This window comes from Parus major, chromosome Z (assembly GCF_001522545.3).
Source record: "Parus major isolate Abel chromosome Z, Parus_major1.1, whole genome shotgun sequence".
Classification (NCBI taxonomy): Eukaryota; Metazoa; Chordata; class Aves; order Passeriformes; family Paridae; genus Parus; species Parus major.
Genome location: NC_031799.1, coordinates 61262678 through 61280052, shown reverse-complemented (window position 1 = coordinate 61280052; position 17375 = coordinate 61262678). Strand labels below are relative to the sequence as shown.

Sequence of the window (17375 nt, the reverse complement as noted above, 5' to 3'; positions counted from 1 at the left end):
AGCTTTGCAAGTGTTATAGGTGGGTAATGTGATGGTTGGCTCTGGCAATTAAGAGATGAATATTATGTGTACGTTGAGAGAAGTTATATTGATGTGTAGTTACGATATTGTAGTTTGTTGTTTAGACTGCCTTGTTAGTCGGGACCTGTGGCAGGAGGGCGAGGTCCTGTGCCCTTGCTTGGGCAGCCGGAGCGGGCAGGCTCCTTACTGAGAGGCGGCAACACCTGAGCTGCAGCCAGGGTGCAAGAAAGCAGCTGCAGCCATGGACAGCGAGGAAGAGCTGACTGATGGACTCTGTGAGGGGCCAGGGCTGCCTGATGCAACCCCAGGGGTGAAAAAAGTGGAGCAGTCATTTTGTAGAGAGCTCGTGGCTGCTGCGGTCACCAACTCCCAGTGCGGCTGTCCTTTTTCCTTGTTCAGTCCTTTATTCTATTTGTTAAGGTTTTGTATTGGTTGTATTTGTTGTATTGTTAAGGTTTAAGAAACTTTTGAAATTTTAAGAGAGGGTTGTTTCTCACACAAGTAAAATAATTTATGTTCTGCAGAAAATTAGCTTACCTGAACTGAATTATGAGGCTGCTGCCAGATTAGGTCCTCGTATTGGCAGAGACTATAGGGCGAGATAACAATTTACTGAAACGCAATACAAAAAAGAACAACACCTAGTAACAGAAGCAAAATTTATTAAAATATTAATACAAAAAAGAAAGGTGCTTTACACAGGGAAAAGGTGCTCACCACCTCAGCTTGCTTTCGTGTGTCTGCTGTGACAAAATAAGACGGCCGACACCCCACCACAGCTTGTGTCTGTATGACTCATGGGACAAAGACAAGATGGCAGCCACTTCTTGCAGCTGGCTCTGTGTACCCACAACAATGGAAAAGACCGTGGGACAAGCCCCCCAGAGCCAGATAGCATGTGTTGTGAGGCACCACGGCTTCAGACACTGCACTCTATCCCATGCAGCTGTTCCTGGCTCTGCTGCTTTTGACTGCTCTGCCCGGCTCCACTCAGCTCCCTTTGGCTCAGCAGCTTCAGCTTGGCTCAGCTTGACTCCTTTTGGCTGTGGTCAGGCTCAGCTGGGCTTGCCTCCACTGCCTGGCTTCCCGTGTCGCTTCCTACACTAGGGCTGATTTCCAGCGCATCTTGGAGCTGCGTTGTCTCTTTTTGACACCGTGTTTTAGAACCATGCCTGGAAGGGACAGGTAGAGGATAGGCAGCAGCAGCAGAGGAGGGGATCTGCAACAAACCCAACAATATTCCCGTGGAGAAGAGTGGAACAAAACAGCTCACTTCTCCCCACTGAGAGGGGTGCTTACCTTTTCTTCCCCTAGGACAACTCCCCCTGTAATGATCGGAGTGGTATAGAACAGCAACCTAGTCACACAGGGCACTAAGCTCCAACCTTCCTCCCCTGTAACTGGGACAAGAGAAAAACCACATCTATTGTGATTTTTCATTTGCAATCCATCAGCTATACAGATACACAGATATATAAAAAGATATACAGAGAAACAATCTTTGCTCCCAAGGACAACAGAAATTTTGAAATGCTTAAATTTTGAAGTAGAAAATAGTTCTATATTTGTATTCTGTTGAAATAAAATCAATCAGGAAAGACTGATGTTAGACAGAGCTAGATCTACCAATTCCATCACCTTATGAAAGCATGAAATTACCTTCTGCAAAGTAACTATGAGTTACTGCAACTGCAACATGCCCCAGTGATTGACCCACAATGCAGCAGCCAAACTCCGTGATACTTGACAATTTAACAGATGTGAACAGGGCAAAAACTTTCAGCAATGTTCAAGTGCTTCTTTCTGATGCTTTAGGGTATTCCCTAGTGCATAAAATTGTTTCTCCAGAAGCTAAAAGGTTTTTCAGCTTCATTTTCAGAGTTCGTCTCAGATGTATTCACAGATCCAAAATTTCTGCTCTCTTAATTCCATATAAGACAAATCTATAGTAACTACAATAGTTGTTGAAACACAGTTACTTTGATTTTGTCTTTTATTGGTGCCTGTTAGTACAAGACAAGAAGTTAGCCCTGTCTGACAAGTCATTTCAGATCAGTAATGAGTATAAAGGATAAGCTGTAACTCTAATACCACATCAGGGAAAACAGGTGCTGAACATTAGTAGGTACACCTATTCTTCTTGATTGTGTATGACGAAGTTCTAGGTTAACATGTTGGAAGGTATTTAGATTGCAGTTAAGAAAGGAGCTCACATGAGAATGTACATACCCAGGACGCAGTATGTAAAATGAAGTGCACATTTTCTGCATTGGATTACACAGATTTCACAAGTGATTCCAGTCACTTTTGGCCACTCCCACAACACTGATCAACTTCCTGGTATTTTTGTTTGCTGGGAAAATCCCAAGAGTCATACCTAACTAAGTAATAAGAGATTGAGATATGCTGATTACAATTTTTCAAAATGAGAAAGGGAGATAAATTTGTTTGTGGTATGAGATTTAAAGGACTAGTGTTAGCTTCATGATGCTCAAAGGAAAATTTTTCTGTTTTCATAAGGATGCTCATAATTTCCTTTGTATACAATGTTGATGCATACTAAATATAAAATAATTTTAACATTCAGAAGTATGGAATACTTACATAGCTTATTTTAGGTGAACTTTATCATAATCAATCTCCAGCTAATAAGCAGCTAATGGGATTAATAATGGGTTACAAATTCTCCTATTTCTTATCAGAAGTCTTCCTCAAATTGTGAGATTGCAAAAAATTGTTCAATTGCCCAAATCATAGAAGTTCTGTTGCTCAGCAAAGATTTAATTTTTCAGATCTCTGAGACTTAACTATTTTTTGTGTTGAATTCTCAGTGTGGCAGGGAGTTTGGGAGTTCACACATGTAAATAAAGTGTGTGCAAATATGAGCTAATAGACAACTAGCCTGGCATTTTTAATGCTCAAATCAAAAATATAATGATAAAATATGTATGTTCCATCCATTTTTTTGAAGTTTGCATGTGCATGTATGTAATTATATAACAAACCAGTGCTGCCTGTATCTGTCATTTAAAAATGCAATGCAAAAGAGTACTGAGAAAACATGACATTGCACTCATAGGCCTGAAAATCTGTCTGTTGATGAACATTAAATGTGCCATCTGGCTTCTGCACTGTAGGTGCCTTTGCAAGCCCTCAAAAATCAGTTCTGTTTGGGCTTGTGCAGAATCCTGTGCACCAGATGGCATTTTTATTGAACTTGGCTCTCAAGTAGCTGGCCACAAATTAATATTCATTTTATTGATGCAGTAAAACTGTATATTATGTTAAGTGACTCTATCTTACCTTTGAAATTTTTTTACTCCTTTTTAATAATCAGAGGTTTCCTCTGTCATTCAATTTAATAAATGCATTTATGGGCTTAGAAAAATTTGGCATCAGAAAATATATGGTAAAACTGAACAAATCAAATGCATAAATAAATGTTTATTGGTTATGAGTTTCTTATTAAAGCTGTTAATTAGAAAAGTGAAATTCAAACTTGTATTTGACAATATTATGTACAAGAAAATAACCTATTGTTTCTAAGTGTCTTTTTCTAAGTGTGTTTGTCCACTCCAAGTATACTGAAAGTATAATGAGTATTTTTGAAGTATTTGGTATAAATTAAAAATAGGAACTACAGACACCGCCTGAGGGAAGAATCTAGCAATGTAACTGGAAAATAGAACTGTTCCATCAAGACCATAAAGTCCTTGCTTTCCAGGTGTCTAGGTAATCACTGGGAATTTCCATCTTTTTGTCATCTGTTGCAATTTGTCTTTACCAGAATGGACACCTACATTTCCCATTGACTAATTTACATTGGCTATGGATGCAAGCACTAGTAGTCACATATTTAATCATCTACTTCCACACATGCATTCCATCAGGATGAATTCAGGATTGTGTTTTTCAGACTGCCCACTGCAATTATATCTAGATCAGTTTTACTTTTCACTGCTGCTATATGTTTTATGTCTGCAATGAATACTGTGGATATAGGTCCAGAAAAATTAGGTTAATTTTATCAGATTTAGTGTCAATTGCTCAGGAATGGGCAAGACTGTGGAATATGGCACTAAACAGATTGGACAAACATTTCAAACAGGTAACAGAAATCAGGTTTTTTGTGTCATTTTCCTTGCATCAACAAGCAACAGTTTTTTAAAGGTAAATTACATAAGGCTTAAAGCATTGCACTGTATTGTTAATAACCACCTGTCTAGTCTGCAAAACTACAGATGCAAAGTATGCATATATATATATGTATGTATGTATATATTTACAGGGTGTAACATATCCTTGGTGTACAAAGTGTACTCCTGTTGGGAAGGTAGAATTAGAAAGAAATTATAAATATGACTTTGTAGCCAGAAAGGCTAAGGAAGAAATACAAATGATAGCACGGTTTGAATAATTCAAAGAAACCGGGCTGGTATGCCAGAACACATTCTTTCCTGCAATAAAACCAAGCTGAGACCCCTCTTCCCAGCCTTATAAGGAAAGGTCTGAAGGACCCTGAGATAACTAAAAATATGCAAAAATAGCGATTTCTATAGGTTGCACACAAATGTTACTGTATTAGTATACTTAGAAAGACTGGTCAGTGAAAGAATAGAATATTCATATGTATAGATTATATAAGTAATTGTAAAAGAGAGTTCGCTCTCTTGGTCTCTCTTAGTAACTCTTGGTCTCTCTTAGTAACTCTTAGTCTCTCTTAGTAACTCTTGGTCTCTCTTAACTCTTGGTCTCTCTTGGTAACTCTTGGTCTCTCTTAACTCTTGGTCTCTCTTAGTAACTCTTGGTCTCTCTTAACTCTTGGTCTCTCTTAGTAACTCTTGGTCTCTCTTAACTCTTAGTTCTTTTGTTTTCTCTTGTTTCTCTTACTATGTTCTCTTGCTGCTCTTTCCTACTCCTCTTTAGCTCTTTTTCCGGCTCTCTCATTTCTGTTATATTCTGTAACTCTCTTTCGTAGAAATCTTAAGTCTTAAACTCATGTATTTGTATCTTACCCTCTTTTGTATTGTTCTCCCTGAGCCCGCCTTGAGCTCTATCTGTTGGCTCATAGCAAACTCTCTCTCTCTCTCTCTCTCTCTCTATCCCACGCCCTGAAATAAACTTCTAACACCTAACTCGATTATAGAGGTCTTTGCCGTGTCTCTGACCGTCCCCAGAAAGCGTCTCCTACATACTCCTGTATTTTCTCCCACCACACATAAGGAGGAATTAGCTGTGGGAAGCTGCTCCATCCACCTCAGGTGCCCTGCTATTCCCAGAGACATCTTGGCGTGACAGATAAAAGCAATGCCAGTGTTAGTTACCTGTGACTCAAGTTATTCTTCCCAAAGAGGCTGTAGCATTTTAGACATACCTACACATCTTAATTTTATATCACCTTTCCTAGAAATCCAATTCACAAATATTCCATTGTGTCCCTTCTTCCCCTGTTCTTTTTAACTTATCACAGATTCTTTCTGTTTCTTTGTAGGCTTAGTGCTCTCCATTTTTTTTTTCTCTGGGTTCTGCCTCATAAGCCCTGAATTTTCTATTCCTTGTTTCATTTTGTCTTGCTCATTTGGAATAATGGAAGACAAATGACTTTTGAATTTCTGCATATGGAATCATGGAAGATGAATGACATTTGAAACTAAGTCTTTTTGAATCCCACCTGACTGAACAACTACATTAGGCAAAATATCTTTTCCCAGTTTGCCTGCATCTTGTTAATAGGATTTGTTCTGGAGATCTTTCATTCAAAAAACTCAAACCAACCCCCAAATTACTGCCTGAAATGATTATTTGTCAACCCCATGATAATGCAGACTGTGTTCTGCTTTTTTTTTTTTTTTTTCTAAATTAATCAATAAAATACTCCCAATGGAACAATATCCAAAGACACTTCTGCAGGAACATTTGATAGGTCTTTTTTGTGATAAAGACTAGGCTGTCTCCAGCCTTGTTTGAAGTAGTGGTAAAAAAATCTTGAAATGATAATGGTTCTCTTATTATCAAAAATGGTGTTGGCTAACTTTGAGATATTGAAAATCATACAGAATTATCAAATAATTGAGCACATCAAGTTCTTTCCCTCAAAAAGCTCTTATACCTACCTAATAGCCTACATTATAGGCCTAGAGATGACTATGAATATTGCCCTGAATGTTATGTTCATCTTTGCAATCACTGGTAATTCCTAAATAGGGCTACGTCAGATTTTTGTAAAAAACCCAGAAGCAGTTTATAATTGAAATATCTGTGTTCATCTTCCATCTCAAGTAAATATAAAGCTGTTTTCTTCTACTTTATTAAAAGCAGGAGAACACTGCAGTGTTTCACAGAAGTAAGACTCTTTTTACTAGTGTACTACAAAAAAATATAGTTGCAGCTTATAGAAAAATGCACTAAAGAGACAAGATGAAAGCATTCTTCATTTCCAGCCTTAGTCATTTAATGAGCCAGCAAATGTTCTCCTTTCTCAGATTAAATGCCATCCATAAATTGTTGTGAAACTATAGAATGTTAAAAAGCTGACTCAAATGCCAGAAGGAAAAGAGAAAATATCCAAAATGCCAACAGGATAATCAAGACCCATGGCAGACATTGGTTTAAAAAATCATATCATAAACACTTTAAAACAACACAAATCATAAAGCAGTTGTGTACTGATTCTTTCCCATGGGGGAAAAAAAGGAAGGAATTGTTAGAGTTATTAGTTATGATCTTAAAAAAAAGATTCATTTTTACTAAACACATGACGTTCTCTGGGATTACACTGGAACATGTGTTCACATTTAATTGCAGTTCCATTACTAAAATAAAAGCAGTCATCCTAGGGAGGTTTATTTACAATGTTATTTCCAATTTCCCTGCTCTAAACTACAACACAAGGTACAAGAAGACTTAACAGTAACAGCTTCACAATTTTGTGACTAAGGGATTTCCAGGAGGCAACCACGTGTGGGCGTAGATGCAGACAACACCAGAGGTGTTGTTCCCGCTCTGACCAGAGAGGAGGAGAATCACTACCTTTTCTTAACCCCACAGACTGCTGGAGGTTTGTTCATCTCACCCTGGGTGCTGTCTGAACTACTGACAAGCGGTTCTTGCTCCAGTATCATCTGTGGTGGGGTTAGTTCACCTGTGAAAGTCCTGTACTATTTGAGGAAGCAGTTTCACTGTCTCTGTATCTGTCTGTCTCAGCATATTCCTAGTAAAGCTGTTTAGGTTTGGGGCACCCAATGATGAGGGATTATGGCAGGAGTGGGGTGTGGACATGCTTTGAAAATCTCCACTTCTACCTACAATACATGCACATCGAGAAGCGAAGAGAGAGGCTGAGCTCTCTGTTAGTAGAGTTTACAAAGCCAAGAGAGGGCCCCTTTCCCACAGCTCCCAACTCCCTCCTCAGTGTGGGAAAAACAAGCTGATAATGTGGGTGTGGAAGACAGTCTCCTTGCTGAGCAGCTCACAGAGCAAAGCAGTGACTAAGGAGTCTGGGGTCCATTCCATACTTTTATTAGCATGTAGGAGGGCAAGGTGGGGCACCTTTGGATGAAAGCCTCCTGGAACCTGTGCTGTTTGTACTGCACAGTGTGCACTGCTGGCATGGAACCTGTGCACCAAAAGCAGCACCATGTAGCATTTCCCACTGATGTGGGACACTGTCTTACCCGAGAACAGTCAAAGTGGCATGTCTCATGTCTAAGGGCCCTGCCTTCTGCCACTACTGACACACCCACCACAGCGTTAGCAGAGCAGAGGGAGACAGCATGCATTCTTGTTACTGTTTGAGCATTAAGGAAAGGAATAAAGTTATCATTTGCCTTTGCTGGTCTCTGGGGACAGAATATATGCTCAGAGGTATTTCTCCTTTTATCATTCCCAATTAACAGGTTACGTGATAGCGGCAGGGACCATTGTGGTCACAGTGGATCAGTGGATGTGGTGCTCATAAGGACCTAGCTGGTAAGAACTGTTCCTCCTTCCTCCATTCCCAAATGTGCTTTATGTTTGTATTAATGCAATCACAAGGGAGAAGGATAATGGATGCAGGCCAAAGAAGAACAGCAGATAGTCTTGCCATTTATCCAGCATGCAGGTGATCAGCAGCTCTGAAAGGTCTAAAAAATGGGGAGAACAGAAAAGCAACAATATGAACTCATGAAACTGTCCAAGAACAGGTTCTGTGGTTATATGAATGGCAACACAGTGGCATCAGTAATTTTTGCCAAGGGCTGGTCATTGTTCTGGGAGACAGAACAAAATAAAAATAAAAATAAAAATAAAATAAAATAAACCCAAATATTTTAAAAGAAGAAGCAAAAAAAAACCCAAAGAAAAAGAAACAGAGAAGCTCATTGTAGTGAATAAACTAGTAATGACAGTTACAAAGATGGGTCCTAGTACTGAGGAGGATTTTGGAGATGACAGATAATATGGCAGCTTTGCCATGTGAAATATCTGAATTTCAGGAATGTGACTAAAATCTTGTTACTCTAGGATTGCTACAAGGAGCCACTGTGACTTGAAACAAAGGTTTACAAAGCCTGAAAGGTGGCAGTCAAGAAAGATTGCAGTTGAAAGGATACATCAAAGCAAAAAGTTTATTTGAAGATATTCAATTAGAGCACAGTTATACAGTTATAGAAATCTCTTTTGATTCTCATTGCTGCCAGAAATTTGGAAGAGAAAAAAAAAGTAATATGGCAACCGCCAAATTGAAAAAAAATAAGGACAGAAACAGGCAAGTGATCTTTTATTTGGGTAACTTCATAGGCAGCTATAACAAGGCATATAAAACGGGCATTAAAACTTCCAGTTAAAATTAAGAACCAAGGTATTTTTGAATTCAATACCAAATAGCTTTCAATGCCCTTAGACAGGGAAACAGTTTAAAGAATATGACTTGGAGGAAAAAATCAGGCAGCTATCTACAATCAGATTTATAGTTTGTAAAAGCCATGTAATATAGCTGCTAGATTCACTCCTGGTCAAAGAAATTCAAAATGTGCCAACAGCAAGCAGTAGAAATGCAGACAATGGTTTTCCAAGAATAAAAGTTTTGCAAAGGAGAGGGAAAATTAGTATTTAGAATAACAATGCAGTCTTAGAAAATCCTGGGTATCCAAAAGGAAGCAGTCAAGGTTTTTAGGAAAAACACAGTAATTAACTTCTTTGGGAGATGCAGAACAGATGGGTACATAAACAAGACAGGTCCAGGGCTAGTATAATGTCAGATCATGGAACATTCAGATTGAAATGCAGTAAAGAGTGATATTTGAGGTCAAACAACATGGAAAAACAGACATAGTACTGAACTCATTAGAACAACTGAAGTTTAGAATTGACACAATTGTATCTCAAGCGAGTACTCCAGAAATCTAGCAATCAAGAAATACTGCATATTCCTAAAAATACAGTAAACTTGGGTGGTCTTCTATAATGTGCAACATGAGACCATGTGATGAACTCCAAAGACTGAAAAATGAAATATTTACATTCTGTGGCAGAAATTATTGTGGTCTATGGAAGAATTTATTTAAAACAATCTGTCTAATACATCGATATACGTAATATGTTCAGAATAAGAAAGAGTCACAATGTGGGTTTGTATAGGTTGTTTTCTTTATACTAATAAAGAATTTATTGCTTTGTATTTATAGTTTATTACTAATTCCTAAATAGAAAGGAACCAAAGTAGAAATTTATATGAAATTATATTTAAAAGAGCTCAACAGTTTGATGAAAGAAGAAAAAAGACAGTGTGATTCAGATTACATATATTTTTTTACATGCAAGCTCCAAATAATTCTCATATCAACCTTTTCCTTTCCTACTCCTCCTTATGCCAGTGCTATGATGAGGAGGAAACGAAGGAAACCACATGAGTCTTCTACAGTCTTTCATTTCAAATGGAATTGAAATTGCTTCTTGCAATGTAGCACCCCAGTGCCACTAGCAGGATCAGCAGGCAATTTTAAGTGTCAGCAATATTAATGGAAAAAATGCTATAATGCTTGTATCTTCTTGGGATATTGAGAGCATAGAATGCTGCTGGGAGGAAAAATTATTTTAAGCAGAGATAATCTCTAGTTATGTAAAAGTTTAAGGAAGGAAAAAAATAGTTTTCTCCAAATTAATTCAATGGTAGTTGAAATAAAAATAGGTTAAGAGTAAAGATCAGTAAATGTTCTGGGTATTGCAATATTTGGTGAAGCTACTCAGTTCCTCACACCTCTTTGCAGAGTCAACAGGAGACACCTGAAAGAACTAGCAAGAATGGAAAAACATTCACCACTGGTGGTGCTTCAACAGAGATGTGAAAACTGTCAGGGATTACTGCCAAAAAGATTCTAAAAACTTCTAAATTAATACAATTAACAATTTAACCCTAACATTACTGGTATTTAGTACTAATATTGATGATGAAAAACTGAGCCAGAACTAATATTTTTTTTAAAAAGAGCTGTATGTTCAGTGGTGCAATCTGAATCATAGATTCATAGAATGGTTGGGTTGGAAAGGACCTTAAGGGATCATCTTGTTCCAGCTCCCTGCTATGGGCAGACATACTTTCTACTAGACCAGGTTACTCAGAGCCTCTTCTAGTCTGACCTTGAATGGTTTTCAGGGCTGGGACATCCATAGCTTCTCTGGGCAGCCTGTTCCTGTGCCTCACCACCCTCACAGTGAAGAATTTCTTACTAATACCTAATCTAAATCTACTGTCTTTCAGTTTAAAGCCATTACTCCCTGTTCTTTCCCTTTCTGAAGGAGAAACACCTGCTAACATCAGAAGGAATGCCAGACCTTGATGCTTAGGGGCAGCCTGCTTCTTTTCAGCCATGAAAATGTCTTGCTAGATTTCCCACTGTTGTGTGTAGACTGGTACATGGGCTGACTACATGATCTGAAGTGCTGCACATGGCTTATATAGACCAGTGCTGAGCTCTGTGACCTGTCTTTTTCTTTCCTTTATTCCCAGGAGCTGCACTAGACCTTCCTGTAAATGTCATTAGAAGAAGCGTGCTAGGGATCAAAAACAACAGTCAAACAAATAGCTCAAGAACACGAGCAGAAAGCTAGCAATATGGATAACATATTGGAGACAAAGAGGTACATGAAAAGAAGGGAAATCAACCTCCAGTAAATTGAATCAACTTTTCATAACAGTGCAACTTAAAATCTTCATGGTACTTTCCCATAAAGAAAGTCCTCCTGCTTCAGGAAAACATTTTGAAGCCTGCACTATCCTAGATTAATGGCTGAATCAATCTTATCATTATTACATCCCCAAAAAATCAATATCTGGTTAAAAATACTCAAAACTACATTAAGGCAATGAAGCATTTTGCAGAGCTAAGCTGCAACTGGCTTTATAAGATGCTGTGTTTAATCACATTAGAGGAGCCATATGTGGCAGGAGCATAGTTATCTGTATAAAATCCAAGAAGAAATGTACTCATTATTGTGTACGTGTGGGTGAAGATAGGATTTATAATACTGTTTCTAGCTAAGTTTGCCTGAAGCTTCAAATCATATGACATAGTTTAAATACTTTTTAAACTTCAAAGCTCTCAGTTATTCTGGCTTCAATGTTCTATACTGTATTTCCAGTCTCATGATGAAACTCAGAACATTTCAGGTAAAAATAAGTATGGCGAAGAAGAGTTAAAGAGTATATGTTTGTCTTCATAATATGAAACTTGCTTATAACAGGTTGGGGAGAAGTCATCTTGAATACTGTTCATCATGCGAAGACCTGAATTTCATCAGTGGGATGCCAATGTTCCATTGTTGTTGTGGAGAAAAAACCAAGCAAAACACAACATTCAAGGCTGTACTTAAAAACTGTGTTACAGATCTGAAACATAACTCAGATAAAAAAAAAAGGAAACACAAATCCATAATAATTCAGGCTGAAGAAATATTGAGAAAGGACAATGCAAAATAAGGATCAAATGGGGTTTAAAATGTGGTTCCAGGCTGAGAATACCATCATCATGCTCAGCCTTTGATGCTAAAGCCATCTTTAAACAAATACTATCCTCATAAATGTCTGGTATGTATTTCAAAACATTACCATCTTTGTTGCATTCTGAATGATGGGAAAAGGAAAGGTGTTTCAAACAGAGGACTTAATTAAAAAATTAAGTATATTTCTAAATACAGATACATATATATGTAGACTTAAATAGCAGAAGAAATAAAGTATATTCTTTCTTTTTCAAAAAATAAGCAAAACCAAACCAAAAATTTTTATTTGATCTAAAGCACCGGAGAAATTTGGGGCTTGGGGTCATAGGCTGCAAAGATATTAGAAAAAAAATGATTTCAAAAATGCATAGTGCTCAGCTTTGAGTGGTACATTCATTTTATAATTTATATTAAACTATTTAGAGTAATGACATACATACACACACACACACACACACACACACATATATATATATATATGAAATATAGTTCTGAGGACACTGATAGTTGCCTTCCTGAGAAAATGTTCTTCCTTTTTGACATGTATAGTTCATGTGCTGGAAATAAAGAAGATATTCTTCATCTCCTTAGGCTTCAGTTTGGAATACCAAACTATTCTTTTTGTTGTTGCTGTCGTCCTGTTTTATTTTAGCTTTCAAAATACTGAAGCAATGTGTCATAAAGAAATATTTTAAGATATCCTTATTTATAAGGCTAATAAAGGTTTACCTGTATATTTAGAAGTATAGTTCTCCTCTGTACAGGTGTTAAAGTCATGTTCTTGTAAAATGTTGAGATTTCTGTTTGAATGTGGCTTGAGGTTTTGCTGTGATCTTTCTGCCAAATTCTTTTTCAACTTTAACAAATGAATATAGCTCAGGTAATTCAATGTGCAGAATGACTCACAGTGTTGTAAAACTGTTTACAGGGACCTGATCTGAATTAATTTTAGAATAATCCCACTTTGCCTGTTTCAGCACAGCCATTTGCTGTCAGCGCAGACAGATTCTGCTCCCAGGACAATTAGTGTTTCTGTAACTAAACAGGCAAAGATACATCGACCCTTTTCTTTGTAAGCAAATCTGCTTGCTGGCTGGATAAAAAGGAAGCAGGTTAGACACATTTGGTAATGACACAATTTTAATGTAAGGCAAGTTTATGCTGGCTTTTGTGGGGAAAAAAATTAGGAAGCCTGTCAGTATGTTACTTGGAACCACTCAATGCATGGGTCATAAAAACACAGTGCAAGCTAAACAGAGGCTTGTTTACACTCCCCCCAGACTACAAGCCTCCATGTACTTCCAAGATTAGCTGCTGAAGGGGATATGTCTATACAAACAACAGATTTGTGGTCTTTTGGTTTTTTGTTGTGTTTTTTTTTAATAGAAAATGTGATTACTGTTTAAAATAACTGTCATTTAAAAGTATGAGAGAAGTTCAGTATATTTAGTAAATTCTTCTGAATATGCTATTGTAGTCTCCTTGTATCTATTAGTTTTGTGAAGAGTCATCACTTGAACAGAAAACTGATCTTAAAACCTGCTTATTTCATGTTTTAAGGGTAAAGTGGAAATAAAGCGTCAAACACAAGGCAGAAAAATATGTTCAAATACTTTTAGCCTTTTTCACTCTCCCCAGTGTAGTTGGTGAACAAAATTATTTTACTTACTTATTTACTTTATTCTTTTGATTCGTGCTCATTGAGTAAACTGATTATTTACAAGAAAACAAATCTTTTAAAAACTTCATTTTAGTGAATTCCTTCTTTGATTTAAAGATGTCAGCTTAGACATTTCAACAGATAAGCTTCCTCCAGACCTTGATCCATTTGAGCATTGCTACCTGATGCTTTTGCCTTCAGGTAGTTAGATTATTTGATTATTTTTAGTTGATTATTTGGATTCACTCAGAGGGATCAAAGTCCTTTGCCATATTTATAATTTTCTATCTTAAAATTTTTTGTCTTTCGTTTTTTCTGTGATCATCTTTGGGTTTTTTCCTGGTCTTAAAGTGTCACTTAAATTGAGAGGACTCCTCAAAATAACCTCCACTGGTTCAGAGGTTGTCTTGGCTATTTTCTTTGTCGATTGAATTCCCAAGGCCCTGATGATTTGGAACCACACAATTTATCTCAGTACTTTTAATTTTCCTCATAATCTGTTCAGCAAAAGTTAGAGTGTCAAATACCTGCTTGCAAACTTTATTGGGGAAGTTGAATATAGGAGGCCAAATCCTCCATTGTAAGTGTCTTTTTAAATGAAGCCCGAAATTACACTGCAGAAAGGTATAGCTTGCAAAAGAAAACTTTTAAAAAAATTTTAAAAAGACGAGAACGGCAGACGAGCTGAGGGGTTTCTCCCCCTTTACCTGGAGGGTCCTTGCCGGCCGGGCTCTGATTCTGTACCCACCGCCGCCGAAGGACAGAGCCGGTGACGAGGCCCGTATTTCCCTCAGCGCCTTCTGTACGTGCGAGAGCAAATCCCACTGAACCTTCCCTCCACAAAGTTACCGCGGGTCGGGGATGATGCCTGCTGGCCACCTTCACCCAAGGAGCTGGATGTTTCCAGCCTCCACGGTGACTGCGGTATCTCGGCGCTCACACTCCGCCGGCCGCGGCCTGCGGGCGTGCGCCCTCCCAGCACCCCCTACGCCTCCACCGCAGGAAACAGGTGGGGAGGTGGGCAGGGCGAGCCCGCTCCCGCCAAGTCCTCAGGTGCATTACTGCACTTATCTATATGCGAGGCGCCGCTCCCCCTGCACCTCGCCGGTAACTTTTTTGGCCAGGCTTCGCGCCGCCCGCTGGGGGACCACCCAAGGTGGTGGTGGGCTTAGGGTGGCAAACTTTCTGCTCAGATAGGCCAGGGTGCCAGCTTCGTCCTTCGTATCTTCAACATCACGGCAGTCGCAGCATCCTCCCCCGGGCGCGCCACGCTGAGCGGGGGGCGGTGCGGCGGAGCCCTGCGCTCGTTCCGGCAGCGGGCGCCGCTCCGCTTCGGCCCGCCCCGCACCGGAGAGAGGGCGACAGGCTTCGCCGGGCTCTGCTGCTGCTGCTGCTGCCGCCGCCGCCACCGCCGCCGTCCCCGTCGCAGGAGGAGAAGGATGGAGCCGGGCAAAGAGCCCCCAGTGACCACGGGGGAGAAGCCCAGCGAACCAGAGCCGGCGGTTTCCTTCCAGGCCCGGCTGTGGAAGAACCTGCAGCTGGGGGGCAAGGGCCGGAGCGGCGGCGGGCGGGCAGCAGCCGAGCGCCGCACTGCGGAGCCCCTCGCCCCGCCGCCGGCCGGCGGCAAGGGGGACCCCCAGCCCGGCGGCAAGTGGAGCGGCTTCAAGCGGCGGCGGCAGGTGCTAGACCGCGTCTTTTCTTCCTCCCAGCCCAACCTATGCTGCTCGGCCGCCGAGCCGCTGGAGCCGACCGGCGAGTCCGGCTCCACCCTGCGCCGCCTGCGGGACCACCTGCTTCCCCAAGGCAAGGGCCCGCCGCCCGGCCGCCGCCCGGAGCCCGCCGCCGGCTGTGAGGGGCCGGCGGGTGGCAGGGAGGGGCGCCGGCCCGGGGCGCACCTGTCCCACCAGAAGAGCTCCTCGCTGCCCAGTACCGCCTGCCTGGAGCAGCTGCTGCAGGGCTCGCCCGCCGCCGGCAGGATCCAGGACCAGCGGACGGAGGACGGCGAAAGCAGTGCGGTGAGTGCCGGCCCGCGTCGCCCCTCTGTGTATAGGGACGGGAGGGGTGGTAATCCCCGGGGAGGGGAGAGGAAGTGGGAAGGGAGCTGAGGTAAGGAGAGCTGGGAGGGCGACCGCTGGGGAAGGGAGCTGAGGGGAGGCGAAGGACGGCCACGGCTGAGTCTCATCTCTCCCGCTCCCTCGCTATTGAGGAGTGCCTTTCGCCTAAGGGGGGAACGGCTCGGGTCCCGCCCGCATCCCGCGTCGGAGCCCTGCACTCCCCCGGCACGCCGTGACAGGCGGTGTGGCGGGCCCGAACCTTGGGAGCACCTCTGCCAACCGTGCTCCCGCTCCGCTGCAGGAGCGACCTCCCTCAGACTTTCATTGCATAAACCATGTAGAGGAAAGGTGTCTCGGAGGCTGGAGTTAGGCTTCCCTCGCTCTCACGCCTTTCCCCAGTGGCCGCCTCGCACGTCTCTGAGGGCCGTCTCTGCTGATGTCTGCTCTTAACACATGCAGCACGGCTTTACCTCAGGTAACCTCGGCTTTTTTCCTTGTTTGGTTAGCCAGATTTTAATTACTATGCCTTTTGACTTCTGCAGGACGACAAACGACGACCACTAGTACACATTTAATAGATGGTAGGTAATTATTTGGCACCTACACACTGGGTACTGTCTCATGCAGCTGTTAGTTCAGTCTGCAAGACCATCGTCCTGGTTTTTGGGAGAAGGCAGTAAACAAAACCGTAACTCTTCCAACTGTCAGTTTTAAAATTACATGGTGAAGCTATTGTTGATAGGGGCTGCTGAATCTTGGAATAAATTTACTGCAAGAAAAGTGCAAAAACATATGAGTATTTTTGGATCTTCTGTAATTCTAAGCAATCATCCATGTTTTTCATTTATGACTAATGCATATTATTATAAATTGTCTTATAATCAGGGAGAAATGAGTAGCTGAAGTAAAAGGCATGCTCTCTGTGTTGACAAAAATATGCTGTATAAATGCATTTAACTGCTGCCAGAGCAGAACCTATGTTAACGAAGAGTGATAGTAGTTCTTGCAGCAATTTGCAAGTCTACCTTGAGGTCAGGGTTACTTTAATGTCCCTTTCCAGGACTGAAAGGAGTTTGTCTTCACAAATATGAGAGCTAGACTTAACTTTATATTGTGGGGTTCCTTTGTTTATAATCACTGGCCTGACTGGAAACTACTGTGGTTACCTCTTGTATAATGCTTGTTAAAGGTTTAGATCATCGCTTATTGAGGTGGGGTTATTGTGACAGGTGTGTATAAAGTGGGCATTTTCCTGCATCTTCCTCCCCAAACCCCTGTCTCACAAGAATGTATTGCACATTTTAAGTATTTAAGTACTCTTTTTGAGATGACAGGACATTACTCTGCTTTAAAGATTGCTGCATCTAGCAATATGATAATGTGTGACTTTCTTCAGTGTTGTTCTGCTGTTGTGTTTAGTAAAAAATTGTAAACGTTTATTTACAAAACATGTCAAGTGCTTTTTAGTTTTGAGGGCATTACTCTCGTTTAGATCAAGCTAAAGTCAAAGCATTAGCATACTGCTATACCAAATCAATTTAGCCTAACACTTGTTTTAAATCAGCAGGATTATGACTGATTCTTCCAAGTGTTTTCTAGTATTAATTTGGGCTGTGCCTGGATACCAGATATGCTTGTTTGCAGTATGCATGTTGGTGAAG

The 17375-nt window shown here is 40.7% G+C and overlaps 1 protein-coding gene and 1 long non-coding RNA gene across 4 annotated transcripts in view; one reads left to right on the top strand and one right to left on the bottom strand.

Annotated features, from left to right (window-relative positions):
- Positions 1-663: 663 nt before the first annotated feature.
- On the bottom strand, positions 664-14903 carry LOC107216371. Its single transcript, XR_001525509.3, has 3 exons — positions 14368-14903; positions 1321-1421; positions 664-1193 (listed from the first exon to the last, which is right to left on the bottom strand). It is a non-coding gene; the product is annotated as an uncharacterized LOC107216371 (long non-coding RNA).
- Positions 14904-15003: 100 nt separating this feature from the next.
- Positions 15004-17375, top strand: part of MCTP1 (multiple C2 and transmembrane domain containing 1) — a 216858-nt gene continuing 214486 nt past the window's right edge. For all 3 annotated transcript variants that reach the window (XM_015653442.2, XM_015653441.2, XM_033520479.1), the window contains exon 1: positions 15004-15675. In XM_015653442.2, the coding sequence (XP_015508928.1) occupies positions 15100-15675 (576 nt within the window). In that variant the 5' untranslated portion in view covers positions 15004-15099. The remainder of the gene's footprint in view (positions 15676-17375) is intronic.